The sequence below is a fragment of the Pseudonaja textilis genome, chromosome Z (genome assembly GCF_049901715.1).
Source record: "Pseudonaja textilis isolate UNSWEBS1 chromosome Z, rPseTex1.2, whole genome shotgun sequence".
Lineage (NCBI taxonomy): Eukaryota > Metazoa > Chordata > Lepidosauria > Squamata > Elapidae > Pseudonaja > Pseudonaja textilis.
The window spans coordinates 99,042,571-99,063,047 of NC_142008.1; the positions used below are offsets into that span (position 1 = coordinate 99,042,571).

The 20,477-nt window shown below is 37.9% G+C and overlaps 1 protein-coding gene across 2 annotated transcripts in view; it reads left to right on the forward strand.

The window, feature by feature from the left end:
* Positions 1–20,477, forward strand: part of NGFR (nerve growth factor receptor) — a 77,953-nt gene that overhangs the window by 37,364 nt on the left and 20,112 nt on the right. For both annotated transcript variants that reach the window (XR_015740274.1, XM_087917408.1), the window contains exon 3: positions 12,267–12,623. Coding sequence is in view for 1 of the 2 variants with exons in the window: in XM_087917408.1 (XP_087773534.1) it covers positions 12,267–12,623 (357 nt within the window). In the remaining variant the exon portion in view is untranslated. The remainder of the gene's footprint in view (positions 1–12,266; positions 12,624–20,477) is intronic.

The following is a 20,477-nucleotide window of genomic DNA, read 5'->3' on the forward strand; positions in this document are numbered from 1 at the left end:
ACTGGATTCCAGCAATGGCAATAGATAGGTCCGCACCAGATAAATATTCTATTTCAAGTGCAATATATTTGCGAGAAATTAAAATAAATAAATTAGGAATAAGTAGTTTAATTTCAAAATCTTTTGATAAACCCTTATCCCAGCCAGCACACCTTTTGTTGAAAATGTTTTACACGAATAATAATCCATATGTAATAATCCATAAAAGTTCATGATGACCACATAATTCTCCACATTAGGAAGAACTTGGAAACTGGTGGGAGAAAGGGAAAGGGCAGGTTCCTGAAGGGAAAGTAAATGATGGAATAGATTTTCTTTTATATATAGTTTAGGATCAAAATAATTCAGTGGGTATTTTTCTGTTCCTATTCTTCATTCAAATCGGAGACCACAGGGAGGCTTCCAAGGCCAAGTATTCATGCTGTAAATAATTATCCTGGATATCAATAAATGCTTATGTTCTTATTTCTTCACATAAAAGGCCAATTCTTTTGAGCTAGCTGGTGACTGTGTTCCTATAACCTTTAAAACAACTGTTCCTTCTTCAGACATTTTGGGGGAATGATGGCATGGGGAATTCTGTGGAAAAAAGTAGACAAGCAAGTTGCAGATGTGGGACAGGTCAAGGAAAGATTGCTTTACATTCAAAACTAAATCCCCTGCAGAGAGCAACTGAAACTCAAGACACAGGAACAAAGCGGCAGGTCAGCAGAAAGTCAGCAATCTTGGCATTCTAATCTAATGTTTACATTGGACACCACCATATTAAATCTTTCCCATAACTAATGGACGGAAAACAGATGCAAGTCAGAGCATGATCAAACACGATCTCCCAACTACCACCCGCACATAATATGGAGCAAAGGTGGTGATGGTGGAAGGCTGCCAGGTTGATGTTATTTATTTCCTTCTTTCCTTAGTTAACAAATTTCATAAACATTGTTAAAAAAGAAGAACCCTTATCAAATCTCAGAGAGTAAAAATAGGCTTAATGCTAAACCTCTTCAAAAGGCACCCAAAACAAAGAAGCCTTGATCTTCAATTTCTTCAAATGAATTAAAAGTTGCTACTATTCCTTCTAAAATGCCATGCATCTTAGGGGAGCCAACACTGAAACATTAAAGCCACTAAGATGATATAGGTGAGATAAATAGATGATAGATAAATTAGATAGATTAGATAGGTAGGTAGGTAGGTAGGTAGATATGATAGAGGGGGGATACTGGTAGGTAGGTACCTACCTGGTACCTGGTAGATAGGTAGAAAGTCAGATAGACAGACAGACAGATAGATGTCTTAGTGACTTCAGTGTTTCAATGTTGACTCCCCAAGTATGCTCTTAGAAGGAATAGTACCAACTTTTGATTCATTTGAAGAAATTGAAAATCAAGGCTTCTTTGTTTTGGGTGTCTTTTGAAGAGGCTTAGGATTAAGCCTATTTTTACTGTGTGAGATTTGAGATTTTAACAAGTCTTATAAAATGTTAATAAAGGAAACTACACACACACACACACACACACACACACACACACACATCTATCTATCTATCTATCTATCTATCTATCTATCTATCTATCTATCTAGTATCCCTCATCTTTCTCTTTCTCTCTCTCTCTCTTTATCCCTCCCTCCCTCCAAAATCACAATAAAGCTACCTGTTCATGATTCACCACCTGTTTGGTACTGCAAATCATCTCCTTCTTCTTTATCCCTTATCATTGTTCTCAGCTTTGATCAATAGCAACTGAACAACTCTTAACAATTGAATTTCAGTTTCCTTATCACTGTCCATGGCAATTCATTGTGTTAGTTTGGTCCAAGTAAACAATTCAGTAGGTTTGGGAAGACATATTTTATTACATACACACAAAGTTTATGCTTGTGGTGAAGTGAGTGGCAAACAAATTTAATAAATCATAAAAACAAACAAACAAATAATGTAGTTGGGACTGGTGGAAATTGAAGCTTAAAGCATCTAGATGGGTCTAGATTCTGGGAATCCCCAGCCAGCATGTTGACTTCATAAATAAGAAATAAAAAAGGATAGCAAATTCCCAGTCATAGAATGATGCAATCTGAAACTCACATATCTTAAAGTTGTCACATCTGAGAAATATTACTCCCACACATTTGCTGCATATTTAAGAGCTTGAAAATGAGTAGAATAGTAGGGGCAGACCTCTTGGTATCTTTACTGCCCTTGTGGTCCAAGTACCTTGCCCTTTAGTCTCCACACATTCACCTGGAAGTTCTAAAGGAGAGTTGAAAATGAGTACAATACACTACAATCTAGGAATTTATTTGATTAAAGGTCTTAATTGTGTGACAGCATGTTAGGGAAGTTATGGGCTACCAAGATACAACGTATTATAAGCCTTTATGCCTTCAAGTTAATGTCTGAACATGTTAGGATATTTCGGTTCACTCCCATTCCGTCAATTCTTGGTATCTTAGCCATTTGGTCTCTTGCTTAAAAATCCTATCTAACATTCCTTTAACATTGTTAAAATTGGCTTTCCTAGAATTTGAAGTATGCATTGCATAGTTACTTACCCACAAATATCTCTTAAACAAATCATTATGCAGCCAACATGTACAAAAACACATGTTGCCACATAGTGCTGTTAATATTAAACATGATGTATGGAACTGATATGGATTGTTGTAATTTTAGATGAATTTTGCTGCAGTTGTAAATAAATATATAAATCAATAGACATATGTACCAAACTCTTAGATTTTTTTGCTGCAGAAAAATATCACTTCGCATCACTTGCAGCTAGACTGATTTTCATTGAGTAATTTGCATTGGAAACTTTTTCCATGACATGTGAAAAAAACACATTATCCTATTAGGCACATTTAATGAGAAAAGATTTTCTCTCCTATATATATGTATATATATTCAGAAAAGCTGCATATTATAATCCAATTATATTTACTCTTTTCAAATATCTGTAATTTGTCTCAGGAAAGTGTTGCTGGAACCTTTTCTTTGATTTGTAGAGTCCAAGTAAGTGTTGTTTTCATGCCTGCTTTCCTATTTATTTATATTCCACTTTTACTGCACGATTTTTATGAATAATTCAAGATAGTTAGCCTATGTAGTATTCTCCCCACCCCTATTTTCACCACTACAACAACATCCTTATGAAACATGTTGAGCTAAGAAAGAATGACTGGCCCAAATTTATCCACATGGTTTCTGCATTCTGTTAGATGCTCTCCATTTTGCTCACTTGTTTGGATTTTCTCAATGGGTGTATTTTTGACATATTTTTGACATTTTTATGTTACTTCATCCTTTTTCTGAGGCATTTCTTTGATGTATCATTATGTGGTTACATTACAATCATGGGAGTCATCCTGCCATGTCTCAATTACACCTATAACCTCTCTGTCCCTGCCCACCATCCTTTACCTCTACCATGCAGCATATTGATCTTGTCTGAGCTTGAAAACTCAGACAATCTGGTTAAAAACTGAACTGGAGAGCACCCAAGAATTCCATGACCCTAGACTGCATTGGGAAGTCAAATGCACCAGAGAAAAAGACAACAGTCAATCATGGTTGTTGAAATAAAAACCGTATGAACTTGTTCATGAAGTGTTCAAGTATTAAGCTTAATTGGAAGGAGACTTTACAGAGTCATTAATTTCTCATATCTTGTACTTTGCACAAATGGATATAAAGAGAGTTACTGAAGGCCTTGAACATTAAATTCCAGTTTTTTCAAGTATTTAATTATGAGGTTTTTAGGATGCCTCATAATTTCCCTACTGTAGCCTCAGTACCTCCTCTTAAGCTATTCTCTCCATTTGGTTCTGGTTTAAATTTGAAGGGTTGTTTTCCCCTTAAGGTCATTTGGACTTTGCCTCCAACAAATAATTTTTCCCAGTCCTTGTCCATCTTTTGTTGACCACATATATAAATTTATTATTCCTTAATAAAGTAACTGGCAAGAGAAAAAATTTGAAATAGCTTAGCAAGAACCGAGTTGCTTCATCAAATCCATAAATACCGTACTTTTCAGAGGAAGTTTCTTTAGCTGAAGTTCTCTCTTAACCTCCTATGGGCTTATTTGTTTGCTTTGATGGGAAGAAGAGAAACATTTTGCATAGATTAAAGTCCATTGCAATTCAAACGGATGTAAATTGTGAACACTGAGAAGTGACTGGGATGGCCAGTCAGAATTGGATTCAAATAATATTATCTGTCCTGAAATTTCTCTTGTTTTTCTCTTTGTGTGAAAGGGGCTCCTATTTTTCTTATTCTTAAGGGGCTTGATAATTTATTTTGAATTTCTTCTAGCGCTATTATATTGTTGGAAATGGTGAATGTCAATACTGCTGATACCACTTTTTTGGTTACATTTTTCCCCATCCTTCCCTTTTTCCTTCTAAGTGGGAGGATTTGCCTTAGAAGGTCTTTCTTTATTAGAAATGTGAGAATTCAGGAAGATATTTGCAGACCACTAAAAAGATTTCACTGCAACCTCTAATCAACCATCTGGCTTCCACTCTTCAGAACTTTTGGATTCAAATGCAGCTGGTAAATTCAAGACCTTTGATATAAAATTAGGGAAACTAAGACAAGATTAATCCTATTAAAACTCTTGTAAGGTAATTAAAAAAATCCATAACATCTGATATATTAAATATATCATAATAAAAATAGTTAGAAAAAATAATAGAGAGAAAAAAAGTGAGCACAAATATGATTGTAATGAAAACTGTCTGAAAAAAAGACAAAAGATCGGCCACATGGTTATTCTCTTGCCTCTTCTGAAAAGAATCATTGTGCTAGCTCCCATCACATCTCCTGGGTCTTTCTTGCCTTGTATAAGACAAATGGAGATAGAAAAAAAATATCCTGCAGATACTCAAATTCATTTCCAAGTTTCTGTTTGAACATTCACTGATAGACCCTTGGGCTTCTTCCAAATAAATAAATGCAACAATGTTTTACTCATGATTAGAATTTCAGACAAACCATCCTTTTCTTTGAAAGAAACATTGGAAGTTATTTGTCTAATTCTTCAACTGAATTAGAGCTGAAGGAAAAACATCAGAAAAATGTTTCTGCATGGACCTCTTTTCAACTGAATACTCTTAAGAAGCTGTTGAGACTAAGGACCAAATTCTCCGATCAATTTAGAGTATGCTGTTGCAGTCAAAAAGAGTATCACTTGGTAATGTTGTTCCTTCTGTGCCATCAAAAATATACCAGGTTCTTTGGAGGCCTGATCTTAGCAATGGACATTTAGTGCTGCTCCACCTCCAGCTCTTCACACCTGTGAAATTGGGGAGCTTCTGTTCTTGCTTTTTATGTAGGCAGGCTCACTGGAGCCAAAGCAAAATCGTAATGCATTGTTTAACCTTGTCAGCTTGTGCGCTGAGCTCCTTCCACTAGTTCAACTCCCCATTAAATCATAATCTATGGCCTCTTTAGGCAGTAAAATGCACTTTTATAATACTCAGTGGTGTATGATTCATCCTATGAAGGAATTGGGTCAATTTTATCGATATGAGCAGATGATAACTGTGCAGCAATTAATAGCAAGTGGATTTTGCCTTCCAGACATAGTTACACAAATTCCAACATATCTTCCCCCAGCCTTCAGGACTCACGAGGTACTGCTTAATTTGGGACCGGAAGGGGCAAGCAAGGGATACACTTAGGAAAGGTGACAGATAGTAGCTTTCTTGAAAGTATGTTCAACTGCATCAACCAAAATAGAGCTGGAAGGGACCTTGGAGGTCATCTAATCCAACCCCCTGCTCAAACAGGAGACCCTACATCATTTCAAACAACTGGCTGTCCAGTCACTTCTTTAAAACCTCCAGTGATGAAACACCCACAACTTCTAAGCTGTTTCACTGGTTAATTGTCCTCACTGTTAGGAAGTTTCTCCTTAACTCCAGGTTGCTTCATTCCTTGATTAGTTTCCATTCATTGTTTCTTGTCTTACCTTCTGGTGCTTTGGAAAATTGGTTGACCCCATCTTCTTTGTGACAGTCTCTCAAATATTGGAAAATTGCTATGATGTCGTCATCAATTAGAGTTATCTTATCCTTACTTAGCATGATAATACTGGATAGTTTGAAAAGAATATAAAATAATATGTATGAAGCAGAAATGTCTTGAACCTAATTTATAATGTGGACATCTATTTAATAGATGTTAAATTGATCTGGCAATGGTTTATTAGGGCTTAACAATTGCCATAAATCAAGGATCCTATACTTTGGAGAGTCTGAATCATAGACATCTTTGATTTTAAAAAACAGCAACATATGAGAACATGTCCCAATGTCCCATCCTCTCATTCAGATCTGCTGGTTGGCTGCCTAGATTTCTTTTTAACCCTCTGTTCTTATTCTATTCCTTAAAAGAAGGGAAATTGAGAATAACAAAGTAAATGGGAAAGAATTATCTGAAATCCATGGTTATCTCTCAGATTGGAAATACCACTGAGTGATTATTATTCCAAGTTAATTGCTATGGACTGAAAATGGTGCAAAAAAAAAATCTAGCAAAAGTCATTAGGTTTGGAAAATTTGAAGGTAAGGGAATGTTTAAGTTTGCAGTTTAAGAAAAAAAGATTAATTAATTGTGATCTCAAAAGCATCTAACTTTTTTGGTAAAGACACTTGAGAATTCCATGGATAATCAAGAACAAACAAATCAACCTGGAATTATCCATCAAAGGACAAATAATCAGGCTAAACTATCATATTTTGGATACATGAAGACCTATTCTTTTTGAAAGTCTATAATTCTGGGAAAGATGGAAGGAAAACAAGATGGCCAGAAGTGTGATGGATGGATCCAATTACAGTGAAGAGATTCATTATTAGAAGATCTGCAGGACCAGGTTGGAAACAGGTTATTTTAGGGAAAATCTAACTATGTGGTCACCAAGAGTCAGCTGTCTTGGCGGCTCATAATCAATCACTCATACATGCCTATCCAACAGTAAACTTTATGGAATAATTAGAATTTAATCGCAAGTAAATCGGTATGGAATTCCATTTCCAATTTCTGGAAACAAATTTATTAAATTTTATAGGAATTGCTATTGCATTGTAATAGCCAAAGTACATATAAAATCAAAGAACTTGATTAAGATTTATGGGATTTTAGCTTAAGGAAAGAGGAGTTGAATAAAGGATGGCTTAATATAATTGTATATAATACATTACACATGTGAAAAAAAGGGATGTGATTCATGTTAGAACTCAAGGGGAGCCCAGTGAAATTGAATATTGGGAAATTTAGGACAGATTAAAAAGAAATTATTCTTGAAGTAGAGCACAGTCAAATTGTGGAACTAATACAAACAAAGAAGATTGGACCAGTTTATGGATGCTAAATTTATTAATGCTTGTTAGACACAATTTCTACATATTATATTCAGTTTTGGAGAGTTAGCTTATAACTCCTGACAGAACAATTAATCAATGGAACAACTTGCCTCCAGAAGTTGTGAATGCTCCACCACTGGAAGTTTTTAAGAGATTGAATAACCATTTATCTGAAATGGTATAGGGTTTCCTGCCTAAGCAAGGGGTTGGACTAGAAGACCTCCAAGGCCCCTTCCAACTTTGTTATTCTATTCTATTCTTTTTTAATTAAAAAATACTTTATTAAAGTTCAAGATATTAAAAGGTTTACAAAAAGCAGAATATTTAAAATATTAACATAAATTTATGTAATAGAAATTATATTGACATCTTTCAATATTCAATATTCTATGCTATTCTATGCTATTCTATAGCAGTTATTGGGAAATGCAAGATCCAATTTTGTCTTGCTTGAAGTCTTCCTATGGGCATCTGGCTTTCTTTGTGAAATATTTTCCCCCAGTCCAAAATGGTTTATGTCCTCATAATGTTCAGTGTAGAGCATGAAATAAGCCACTGAATACTTAATTACTCTAAAGCAGGGGTTGCCAACCTTTTGGACCTCAGAGACCACCAAACTCATAATTTTAAATCCTGGGGACCACTAACCAGGTCTGTGGGTGTGGCCTGGTGATCATGTGACTGGCTGGGCATGGCTTGTATGTAAAAAATTTGCTAGCAAGCAAACTCACAAAATTAACTCAAAACACATTGTGTCTGTAAATATTGCTTTTTTTATATAAAAAAGAGCAACTTTTACCCAAAATCAGGCAAAGCAGGCAGGCAGATTGAGTTGCTCAAAGAATCACAGATTCACTTAAAGATCTGTGTTTCTGCCATTGGCTAGCTCCGTCTGCACTGCTTCAGTCCTAAGGAAGGTTTGGCTCTGCTTAAAAGCAGAGCTGAAGATCTAAAAATTAGCTAGAAAGCAAGAAATCCAACCATTTCCTGCTTTCTAGCTAATCTAAATCTGGCACAGCAGAACAGCTGATGGTCAGAAAAAGGAAAAATAGCAACTTAGCAGGCAAGTTTGCCAGGTAAGGAGTGAGAGGGCAGTGAGGGTTCCCGTGGGCTATGGGGGCAGCGCAGTGTTCCTGCACAGCCTGGATTAATTGCTTTGGAGGTGCTCTGCAGGTGACATTTCTCTATGGACCACCAAAATTTTCTTGCGGACCACCAGTGGGCCATGCCCCACCAGTTGGCGACCACTGCTCTAAAGTAAGAGCAACCTGGCCATGGAGTCAGAGCAAGACTAGGGCATTGAGAAGGGATAAGACTTAACTTTTTTATTCCCACAAGTTCCTATAACTGTTTCCATTTAGAAAATGTGGGAAAACCAATAATAATAACTAATTTTCTAGGCTTTGCGGAAAAGTACCCTTAACTATCATTTTCTCTTTTTAGAAACCATACAAAATAATTTTGCTAAAATAAGGACTGTTCAGGTATCAAAACCTGAAAGTCACGTATGGTATGGAAAATGAGAACTGTTTTACTCATATTCATAATCTGGAATTCAAGTTTTACAATAACACTCATTGACAAAGTCAGAAATTTCAAAAGACAATACAGGTAGTCCTTGACTTATGACAATTTAGACCAGAATTGTCATTGCTAAGCAAGGTTAGTCATGCCCAACTTTATGAACTTTTTTGCCATTGTTGTCAAGTAAAACACTGCAGTTGTTAAGGGAATCATATAGTTATTTTGTGAAACCAGGTTCCTCCCCTGACTTTGCTTATCAAAAGCCAACTGGGAAGGTCACAAATGGTGATCGTGTTACCCTGGGGGCGGTTGCAACCATTATAAATACATGTCAGTTGCCAAGCAACTGAATTTTGATCACGTGATCCTGGGGATGCTAGGATAGTCATAAGTGTAAAGAATTGGTCATAATTTCTTTTCTGTAGCCTTTTAACTTTGAACATATGGAATGGTTGTAAGATGAGGAATACTTGTACTTCATACAAGCTGTAATTAATTCATGTAATTCATACCAAAAGAGGTGATGGTGACCATTGGCTTCAATGATTTAATGTTTGTATCAGGGAGTGGGGTTAGGGAGGTATTAGGTTTTATATTTAAATAGAACTTCTGTGTTATTACAACCTTTTTTGCTACTTTTTTCTGTGGGTTGAGACTAAGATACTTTCAAAGATATTCTAAGGATAGAAACTAAACAATAGTGATGGGAAAGTACTTTGGTCTGGGAAAATTAAAATCCTACTTCATTTTATCTTACCCACAAAAGGCCAAGAAGAGATTAGGAGCATTAAAGTCCAGGAGGTCTGTGGTTCCTTCAATTAAACATGATTGTATTGTAAAAAAAAAATTTTTGAATTAACTTACCAGAATCTTGCTGTTTGAGGTGAAAAAACAGGAAGAAAAGGCAAACATTTTCCATTGAACTGATTACCTGTTATTATTTTTTGTCAACAAAACATTTCTGAACTTTGATTTAAATAAGTCTAAACAGTTTCTAACATGTAGCTTCCTGTTTTGCAATCTTGAAATCCCAGAGGTCAAACTGCCAAATTTCTATGAGAAAAAAAATGCCAAGGAAGAGAGGTGAAAGTTCAGTATGGAAAAAAATGTGTAACTGAAAAAAGTTACTTTCTCTTGGTCCACAAATCCAAGCCACTCTTCAATGTCAGGCCTACAACCCCCGCAGAAATACTAACCAGTCAAGCTTCAGTGATATCATGGAATACCTGCATCCATTCTAGCCTCTTTCAAATAAAACAACCTGCTTGCTGAACCTCAGCAACAATCTTGAACTACAGAGCAGTTGCTTGCTCTGTAAGCAAACAGAGCAAATCTTTGGGAATAAGAGACTTTGTGCTAACATTGTTAATGATACAGCCCTGTCAACTTGCCAATGCCTGGACAAAATTATAAAGGACCCCTTCTTCCTTTTCTCTAGACATAAAGCTCTTCCTCAGAGTGCATTTTCATCCAGTTCTTGAGCAGGCAAAAAACTATGATTGCACAATTGGCGCTATTCTCACACCTAAACTCTAATCTGTGTCTACAGATTAAAAAAGGTTGACTGGGACATCCATCCTTATATACCCCTTACCTCTGTGGGACAACATAAGGGCAGTGGTTGGTGGATTTTTCTGGATTTATTTTCTCCCACCCACATGTGGTGGGGCAGGTTTGGGGAAAATGGGCAGCATAACACAGATGATAGATGATGATAGATAAGAGAGAGAGGAGGAGGAGAGGAAGGGATAGAGGGAAAGAGGAAAGAAGATAGATAGATAGATAGATAGATAGATAGATAGATAGATAGATAGATAGATAGATGATAGATAGATAGATAGATAGATAGATAGATAGATAGATAGATAGATAGATAGACAGACTGATAATTGAAAACGGTGGGGGAATGTCAGGATTAAATAGCAGGTTGCTAAAGGATAGTTGCTTCATCACAATAATCTGTGGCTGCCACAGAACAAGACCTATTGGTCTTCTGGAAGGAAGACTTTTGAGGAGCAGGAGAAACTGGATAGAGAAAACAGCACTTCTTCACCATGATTAAAAATAGTAAAAAGCACAACCAAACAACTTTTTCTTGTAAGAAAAAGCAGCAGAAAATTGGAATGCACTCATTTGGAACAGAACCAGTAATTTGCAATTGGCAGAACCAGCCCTTTTCTTGGTTCAAATCTATCTCCCATACAGGTGGTGTGCACCTGTTTCCCTCTAAATCAGGGGTCTCCAACCTTGGAAACTTTTAGACTTGTGGACTTCAATTCCCAGAGTTCCTCAGCCAGCAAAGCTTGCTGAGGAACTCTGGGAGTTGAAGTCCACAAGTCTTAAAGTTGGCAAGGTTGGAGACCCCTGCTCTAAACAGATTTAACCATCAGAGATCAGATGTCTCTGTGGAAACCAAATTTCTAGTCTCTCTCATTGCCCAACCCAAATGGCCATGGAGAGCAGGCCTCAATGACCAGAGGGGAAGAACAGGTACAAGTATCCAAGGAAAGTTGGGTAGATCTTAGCCCCTGATCATGTCATCATCACCATAAAGGTTTATCAGGCCCAGACTGGTTTTCTTTGGGAGAAGAAGCCATATTAACCCTTTTAATCTTCTGCCAAAGCAGGAGTGAGCAAGCTGAATCTCTAAAACCCATTTTTGCATCTCTTCAAAGCCTTTTCCATTGATAGAGGCTTCAAAGAGGCTTTAAAAACAGCTAAATTGTGTGTTGTTTTCCAGTTTTTAGATTAAGTTCATGTAAGTGACAAATAAGCAAGACCATGGTGCATTTGGAAATGAGAGCATGTGATGGATGTAGAACAATTATTCTGGTCATTTGGAAAGCCATAGCGATGATGTTAGAGAAATAGTTACAAAAGAAGTAAAGTTTAATAAAGCATAGTTTCAGGCAAACCCATTGCCTCTGTTTCCTGGCCTGACCTACCGCAAAAGTCTGATTAATCACAAAATACCCAGTGTGAACTTGTTCCCGAGAGACATGTGTTTTCTGAGATTTTTCAAAGGTCACCTTGACAGGCATTGTGAAAGGTGTCTTAAGTTGTGCAAGGGATCCACATTACTTCCTTGGACATAAGTCAAAATAAGCCCAAAAGGAAATAAACATCTTCCCCAATTTTGCATGTGAGGTTTTGCCACCTATATGGCAGAATGACGATTTGTATCGCCATCCATTTCAGCCCTTGACTTCCCCTAGCCATGGAGCATATTGTGTAGGTCCCCAGCTTCCCAGGGGTTGCCTATATCTGGGTGAAAGGAGCCCACTATTGTCTGATGGAGTGTGACAATAATCCAGTCATTTGATATGGTAACCCACTTCTCAGTTTACTTGCTTCAACTTTCCAATGTTTTACAGGCGTCAGCTATTCAGACACAGTGAGCGCCACCGAGCCATGTAAGCCCTGTAAAGAGTGCGTGGGTCTGGAGAGCATGTCGGCTCCTTGTGTGGAATCGGACAACACCATCTGCAAATGTATCTATGGCTTCTACCGGGATAAGAACAATAAATGTAAAAAGTGCCGCATCTGTGAAATAGGCTACGGGCTTGTCTATCCTTGTGGGGAAAATCAGAATACATTGTGTGAGAAATGCCCGTCGGGGACGTATTCTGATGAAGCCAACCATGTGGACCCCTGCTTTCCTTGCACAGTGTGTGAGGAGGATGAGATCATGGAAAAGGACTGTACTGCGACTTCAGATGCCAAGTGCAGAGGTAATTATACATTTTTAAAATGGTGGCGGTGGTAGGGAGAAGATGGAGCTTAACAATGTGCACAGTGGTAGGATTCAATTTTTTTTTACTACAGGTTCTGTGGGTGTGGCTTGGTGGGCCTGGCTTGGTGGTGTCGCAGGGGAAGGATACTGTAAAATCTCCATTCCTACCCCACTCCAAGGGGAAGGTTACTGCAAAATCCCATTCTCTCCCCACCCCACTAACCTGCTTTCCAGCTCCATTCTCCTGTGCAGGGCAACAAAAGAAGACCCAGCCGATCAGCTGGGACTCGGGAGGCAGAGAATAGATGGAAGTGGGGCCAATCAGAGGTGGTATTTGCCAGTTCTCTAAACTACTAAAAATTTCTGCTACCTGTTCTCCAGAACTGGTCCGAACCTGTTGAATACCACCTCTGAATGTGAATAATCCTGCTATGGAGCAGCAGAGTCCCTGCCCCTGCCCAGCAGATATCCAGAAATAGGTTACTAGGCAGTACTGCTTCAAGCAATGAGGTAGCGATGGGGGCTCAGCAAAATGTCCTTTGGATAATGTTCTTGATCCCCCCACTCCCAAAGGCTGTCCTGGTTTTCTCCTGGTACAGTCCTGGTCTCTCTTCCTGGTCTCTTCATTTACTAGACACAATTAAGGAAAGAAACATGTTGATTTGTTCTTTTATTTTTCTTGTTGTTTGAGCCTCCCAAAAACAAAACAAACAGTAGAGCCATTTGGGATTATCGGCTACAAGTAAATTCTGATGGCCCCCGGTGGGAGGATGGAGCTGCCCAGTGGCACGCCAGATCAAAACTAGTTTAAGATAAGTAATTTTTAAGAAGAGAAACAGTCAGGGGGCTTTGCTACCCGGGGGGGAACTCCAGCAGCAGCTGAGCAAGTACGCAAGTCCCTAGTTTGAGTTTCTCTCAGTGGTGAATGGTTGTCTTTCTTTTTATTGCTTAGCAATTATTGTAAACTTCAGTATTTTGAATGAGAAAAATGTGAAATTTGTGCAAAACTATGCCCACTTTTGCTGACTTTCTCATAATGATACCGTTACTCCTAGTATAATCTCCATCCAAATATAGATAGATATAGATAAATATAGATAACCTTTATTGTCATTTTTACTGTGGGCACACTGCCAACATTAAAAATAAAATTCTGTTGCCTGCTCTCAAAAGTGTATACATACGTAACACACATATACACATCACACACACACACACACACACACACACACACACACATATCATTGTCCATCTTGAATATATATCAGAAAGAGGAAGCTTGAGAATTCACATGGTTGATACTATATGGATACTATATATGCAGCCCATCCTGCCAGCTGAACTCTTTTTTGTACATTTAAAAGGTCAAAATGGATTGCCTGTGACCATAGAAGTGAATGAAGATAATTTATGTATTTATTACAATTTTTTAAACCTGCCTTTATTATTTTTAGAAATAATTCAAAGTAGTGAACATACCTAATAATCTTTCTTCTTCCTATTTTCCCCACAACATCCTTTCACGCCAAAGGTGGGACTAGAACTTACAGCCTCCTGGTTTCTAGGCCAGTACCTTAACTAGTGCAACAAATATCAGAATTCCTGAGCAGATGAGATCTTGACATGCATGTGCATGTGAGAATGGGGCTGTAGCTTAAGGACTATTAAGCAACTCCTTTCTTCCTCTATATATTCATGCTATAACTACATGACAATATTTGCAGGGAACTTCATAGTGAGATCATGAATTTCACTCAATATTATGCTAATGTTTCTCCCTGGAGGAGTGCAAAGCAAGTTAACAGTCCCTGATGTTTTTTGTTCCCGATTTTCAAAAATTCACTCTCAAGTTTACATTTTTACCAGATAAACAAATCAAATCAGAAGTGGAAACATATTGTGTACTTGCATAAATGTATGCCGAGATATGGAGCCAATGACATGCCCAATTCAACCTCCACTGATGAGAGGTGGCTATGATTACAATTTTCCATTTACAATTTTAATTTTTTTAATACATTCATGAAGTTAAAGCATATCCCTCTCCCAGGTCCTTCGTCCCAGATATTATCACTCTCCCAGCACTGTCATATTTCTTTTCGTAAAATATACTGAAATAAACAAAAACAAAACCACCCAGGATGCATTCCTCTTTTGGGGGACTTCCCGAATAGTTCCAGGTTAACTATTAGAAGAAGAGTATGGTGGCTTTTGTGGTTAGGATACTGGGATGGAGGTTGTCAAGCCCTTAATTTGAGAACCGACTGCTTCTGTGGGGCAATGTTGAACTTCCATCCTTCACTCCAATTTCTCCAACTTCTTCAAACATGAAAGGAGTCCTCAACTAGGTATCCTGCAGGCAACGGTGATGTCACCAACTAATTCTTTCAACCTGGAAGCCCCTTGCACTCTGACATGAGTGCAAACTATCAGAATTGTTCTCTCCAGGGAAGAAGTTGAAGCCCGTCTTTTGACATAAACATAGAGGCAGATTTGTTTTGCTTAATCCACAGAGGGACGAGTTTTTCCTGTGACTGATAACACACAAACAGAAATCAACCTGCTCTCTTCTTGCTTCCTAAGAATGTCTTGACTTGCAAAAGCTAACAGGTAAAGCTTTCTATGGCATGGAGATAAACACGATCTCTTGCTATATGCTTCAGGGAAAATGGCAAACTATACAGTAATAATAGGGTGCAATTCTGAACTTAGCAACCTGTGCCAAAATCAGAATTGGAGAACTGTTTGGAAACATATTCTTAAAACACATTCCCCATTTGATTGGGCCTGCTGTTATTACTATTGCACATATGACCTCTCCTTATTGGTCCAACCTCTGCCATTGTTTGAATGATAGGATAAGTCTAATAGACACTTGTCTTCCTCCTCCTCCTCCTCCTCCTCCTCCTCCTCCTCCTCCTCCTCCTCCTCCTTGATGCTAAAACATATGAAGAATGGTTACAGGAACTAGTAATCAGGCACAGATAGTCTAGTTAAGAGGATAAGGGGAGATACAATAGCAGTGTTCCAATATTTGAGGGGCTGCCACAGAGAGGAAGCGGTCAACCTATTTTCTAAAGCACCTGAAGGCCAGGCAAGGAATAATGGTTGGAAACTGATCAAGGAGAGATTCAATCTGGAAATAAGGAGAAATTTTGTGACAGTGAGAACAACCAACCAATAGAACAGGTTACCTTCGGAAGTTGTGGGAGCTTCACCACTGGAAGCTTTCAAGAAGAAACTGGACTGCCATCTGTCAGAAATGGTATAGGGTCTCCTGCCTCGGGGGTTGGAGTAGATGACCTACAAGGTCCTTTCCAATTCTGTTCTTGTTCCTCCTCCCATCTACTTCTGTGCTTCACTATGTCTAGCAAACAGAAGATTTGGGCTGGATCAATAGTGGATTCTCTTCTGAAATGTGAATGGTGGTTTCTGGCATGGAGATGACTCTATAGTTTTTTGTGCTGGTCCTTTTGCCAAATCCCATTTTTCCCATTTTTCTCAACCATTGAAAAAGAACCTATATATTAAATGGGTCATCACACCCATCTTCTGCCTAATCTTAGTCATGTCCAATTATCTAATGCTTGCTTATTAAGTCATTAGAATATTTATTGGGATCCTCAGAATCCCAACAGTTATTTGATGTGTTGTATTTCTCATAAGTGGAAAGCGAAAATTTGATAGTATAATACAGAATGTGGAAACCAATCTATTTTGGCAACATTTCTATTAAAAAGATAGGAATTCCAAAATGAGATTGATTCATTCCAAGCTTTCATGCTTGGCCCACTTTGCAGAAGAGTAGCAAGTAGAGTTATTATCAAAATACAAATATCTGCATATTGTATTTATGGAAGAAAGAGCAATGAGAAATGGGTAGGGGTGTTTTGCGGAAAAAGGTAACAAGGAGAAACGGCTAAGATATGCCTGTTCAAGGTACCCCATTCTTCAGCTTTATTTTAAGACTGTAGAAGTTGAATGTAATAAATCAGAAATAAGACAAACAAACAGAAGATGAAGATAATCACCTACTATGTTCACACTTGTGCTAAGCTATAGTGTGGTTTAACTGTTTGTAATTCAGTATCTGAACTCAGCCATTGTGGTTTTAATATCCCGGCTTAGTGTGAACCGAGCCAAGTGGAGTCTCTCCAGGAAAGCATGGTTAAGCAGTATGAGCCATGGGGAAAAATCAAAGCTGACTTTAAAAAAACCCAAACAAAATTACAGTTCTATACCCACTACTGTATCCGAGAATAAAGCAATTGTGTTTATATGATAAATGTCAGAACTGATGTGGTTTGATTTGAAAGCTGGTTCTGATCCCAGCTGAATTAGGGAGTTCCTGGACAATCTTCAATAAGCTTAACTTTTCAGAGTTTGTTATGTTGATCTTGATAGCAATTTTTCAAGATTGCTATGAAGGTTCCTGGCATTCCAGTTTCACTGATTCAGATGCAACAACTCCAGTCTGAGAAACAGTCATCTATAGAAGACAGATACTACAAATCTTGCCCCTGCCCACTTTCTCTTTCCCCTTCTCCCCTTCCTTCAACAGCCGGTATTAACAATATGACTCCTCAGGCTAACAGTGGGATCCGAACTAATTAAAATGTGTTTTTTTTAAAAAGGGCAAAATATTTTTATATATTTTTTAATTTATTTATTGAATTTATATTGCCGCCTATTTGCCCATGGTGACTCAAGGTGGCTTACAAAATATAAAACCACATTCAAAAACAATAGAAAATTTTAAAAAAACAATCAAATACATTATAGTACAATATAAAACAAATCACTCCTCAACTCCTACTCCCTGTCCTGGAGACAGCAGATCACACAAGCCATTTAATGGGCTCCATCCCACTCTGGGTTCCCCAGGCCCACTGGGAGAACCAGGTCTTCAGAGCCTTCCAGAAGAATATTAGAGTGGGGGGCGTTCTAATCTCTGGGGGAATGATATTCCAGAGAGAGGGAGCCACCACAGAGAAGGCCCTTCTTCTGGGTTCCCATCAGGTGTATCTCCCTCGGGGATATGACCCGCAACATTCCCTGCCTCAGGAATGTTGAGTCAGGTAGATGTGCCCAGCAAGAGATGTTGCCTCAGATAACCTGATCCCAAGCCATGAAGGTGGCAACCAGCACCTTGAATTACACCTGGAAGCAAATCAACAACCAATGCAACTCTTGCAGGAGAGGTGATACATGTTGCACACTGGGGTCTGCACAAAACCATGTGGGCCACTGTATTTTGCACCAACTAGAGCTTCCGGATGCTCTTCAAGGGTAGCCCACAATGATCTTGAGTTTAAGTGAATGAGAAAAAGAAAATATAAATACAGCCAAACAACAATATCATCAGTATTTGTGAAAGTGTATAACTTCAAAAATAGGAATAAGAATGAAAAAGGAGGAAGAAGAAAAACAGTGGGGCTGAAAAAATAAGTTGTAAATAGAGCTCCAAAAATCGACCATTTTTCTCAAAAATCTTCTCTTTGGGTGTAGCTAAGAGAACCAATAGTTTTTTTAAACATACAATTTGTTTACTTAGTTTATCTATTGAATTTTTATTTCATTTTCATTTTGACTTATGTTGAATTACAGCAGCTAGAACATTTATGGTAAATATAACAGTAATGCAGAGTGACATGTTCAGTCGATGTTGCAGTTCCACATGCAACAATATTAGGATAAAATCAAATAATATGAATTTTTATTCTAGCTTTTGAATCATATCTCCAAGAGTAAGTTCTAAACTTACTTCTAAAATTCTAACTATGCTTTCTTGAAAAATTTCTGAGGTGTCCTGTATCCATAAACATTTTTGTTGCTTTAACCTAATTTTAAGATGATAAAAGTTATTTTCATATTATTTACAGTGATCTTCTGTGAATTTCCAGAGATGAGGCATCATAGCAGTTATTTATGTGATGCATAAATAACATAAAAATCAATTTCATCATTTCATTTTTCTTCAGCTTTTTATAAAAATTGGGTTTTGGCTTAGGAGCTACTATTAATTCTTCCAAAACCTCAAATTATGATATAATTTCTGAGGCAGTGATAGCATCTGGATTAAATGATTCTGATTAATTATGTTGTGACAAAACCAGTTTATCACAAACATTGTGTCAGAGCTTTTGCAGTGTGGCTGCTATAGGAGACAAGCCAGTAGCAAAACACAGTACACAGAGACTTAGAAATTTAAGAGTGGTTTATATACAACAGTTATATACAGAAATATATATGGCAGGCAAATACCTTACAAGCAATCAATCTTCTTAACTTTACATGGAGAACTCTGCAATGGAGACAGGATCCAAGGAGAGAGAAAACACCCTCTATAATGGCAGCCTTATATAAAATCTCTTAAAATGGTAAAACTTCTGTGGACCCCTTCTTAGTCTTAAAAAAGGCAATAACCATGCTCAGGGGTGGGATTCTACCAGCTCGCACCTATTTGCTAAAACCAATTGTTAACATTCTAAGCAGTTCGGAGAACCGGTTATTAGAAGAAATTACTGCCTAATCCTGTAAGGAAGGCAGGAAGGAAACATTCTGGTGTTGCTTACAGAAACTGCCCCTCTGTTAACCCTTATTACATTCTTGGTAGGACTAGACTTCCTGTCTCTGGAACATCTCTGGAGTTTTTTCCCCCCTTCTTTGCTGGTACTTTGCTTGTGTGGAGTGACCATTCAAAGTTACAATGGCATTGATTTATGACCATTTTTCACACTTACGACTGTTGCAACATCCCCACAGTCACGAGAGGCCAGGCGAGGAGATGCATGCCCCAATGTGAGTGATATTGAGTTGGTCACGCCCAGCCAGTAACTTGACCACCAAGCCATGCCCACCAACTAAGCCACGCCCACAGAACTGGTTGTTAGGAAATTTGAATCCCACCCCTGCCCACGCTATGCCGATTCATCCTTATTGCATCAGCCTTATATTGCATCAGCCTTATATTGCATCAGCCTTACATTACATCATCCTTACATTGCCTCAGCCTTACAGCAGTTGGCAGCTATTAAATCTTCTACCTCAACACATTGATTAAAATGCTTAATTTAAGTTTCTGGGGGGTAAACATAATGTTTGCAACCAAGTAATTTTCATCTACGCTTTGCAACATTAAATGTGGATATTGAAATAAAATTCAAAAAAGGTTCTCAGTGTAGGATTGGCCAGAATTTCAGTGGGTTCAAGTAATAAATCTTAGTTGAACTAAAGAACACTTGGATTTCGGAGTTCCTGCAGCCCAAAACCAAAGCTGGATTGATAATACTGAGAGCGTGGAGAATTAAATCTGTCTTTCTCTGTTTCTTTGTTTGCCTCCTGCCTTTATTATTTTTACAAATATCTCAAAGTGGCAGACATGTTTAATGCAACTGAGAGTTGTCATTTGTGAAATGAAGACCCTTTAAAAATATCTATTTAGTGGTCTTCATTTAAAATAATGGAATGGAATGAATGTAAATCAACCCCAAAGGCTAAACTCTGCCAGCACTTTGTGTTCTTACCCAACTTCCCGGGAGATTTTGAAACTTTTTTCATTTAATTTTTTTTTAATCATCCAGTTTGTTAAAATCAGTATATTATATAATGGTTTGAGAAAGCCCTTAAATTGTAGTTTCCCAGTTTAGAAAATGCTAATTTCTAGCCAATGAGTAGAAAATTAATGGCTGGAAGCAGTGGTGGGATTCAATTTTTTTTTACTAGCGGTTCTGTGGGTGTGGCTTGGTGGGCATGGCAGGGGACGGATACTGTAAAATCTCCAGTCAGAGGTGGTATTTGCCGGTTCTCCAAACTACTCAAAATTTCTACTACCGGTTCTCCAGAACTGGTC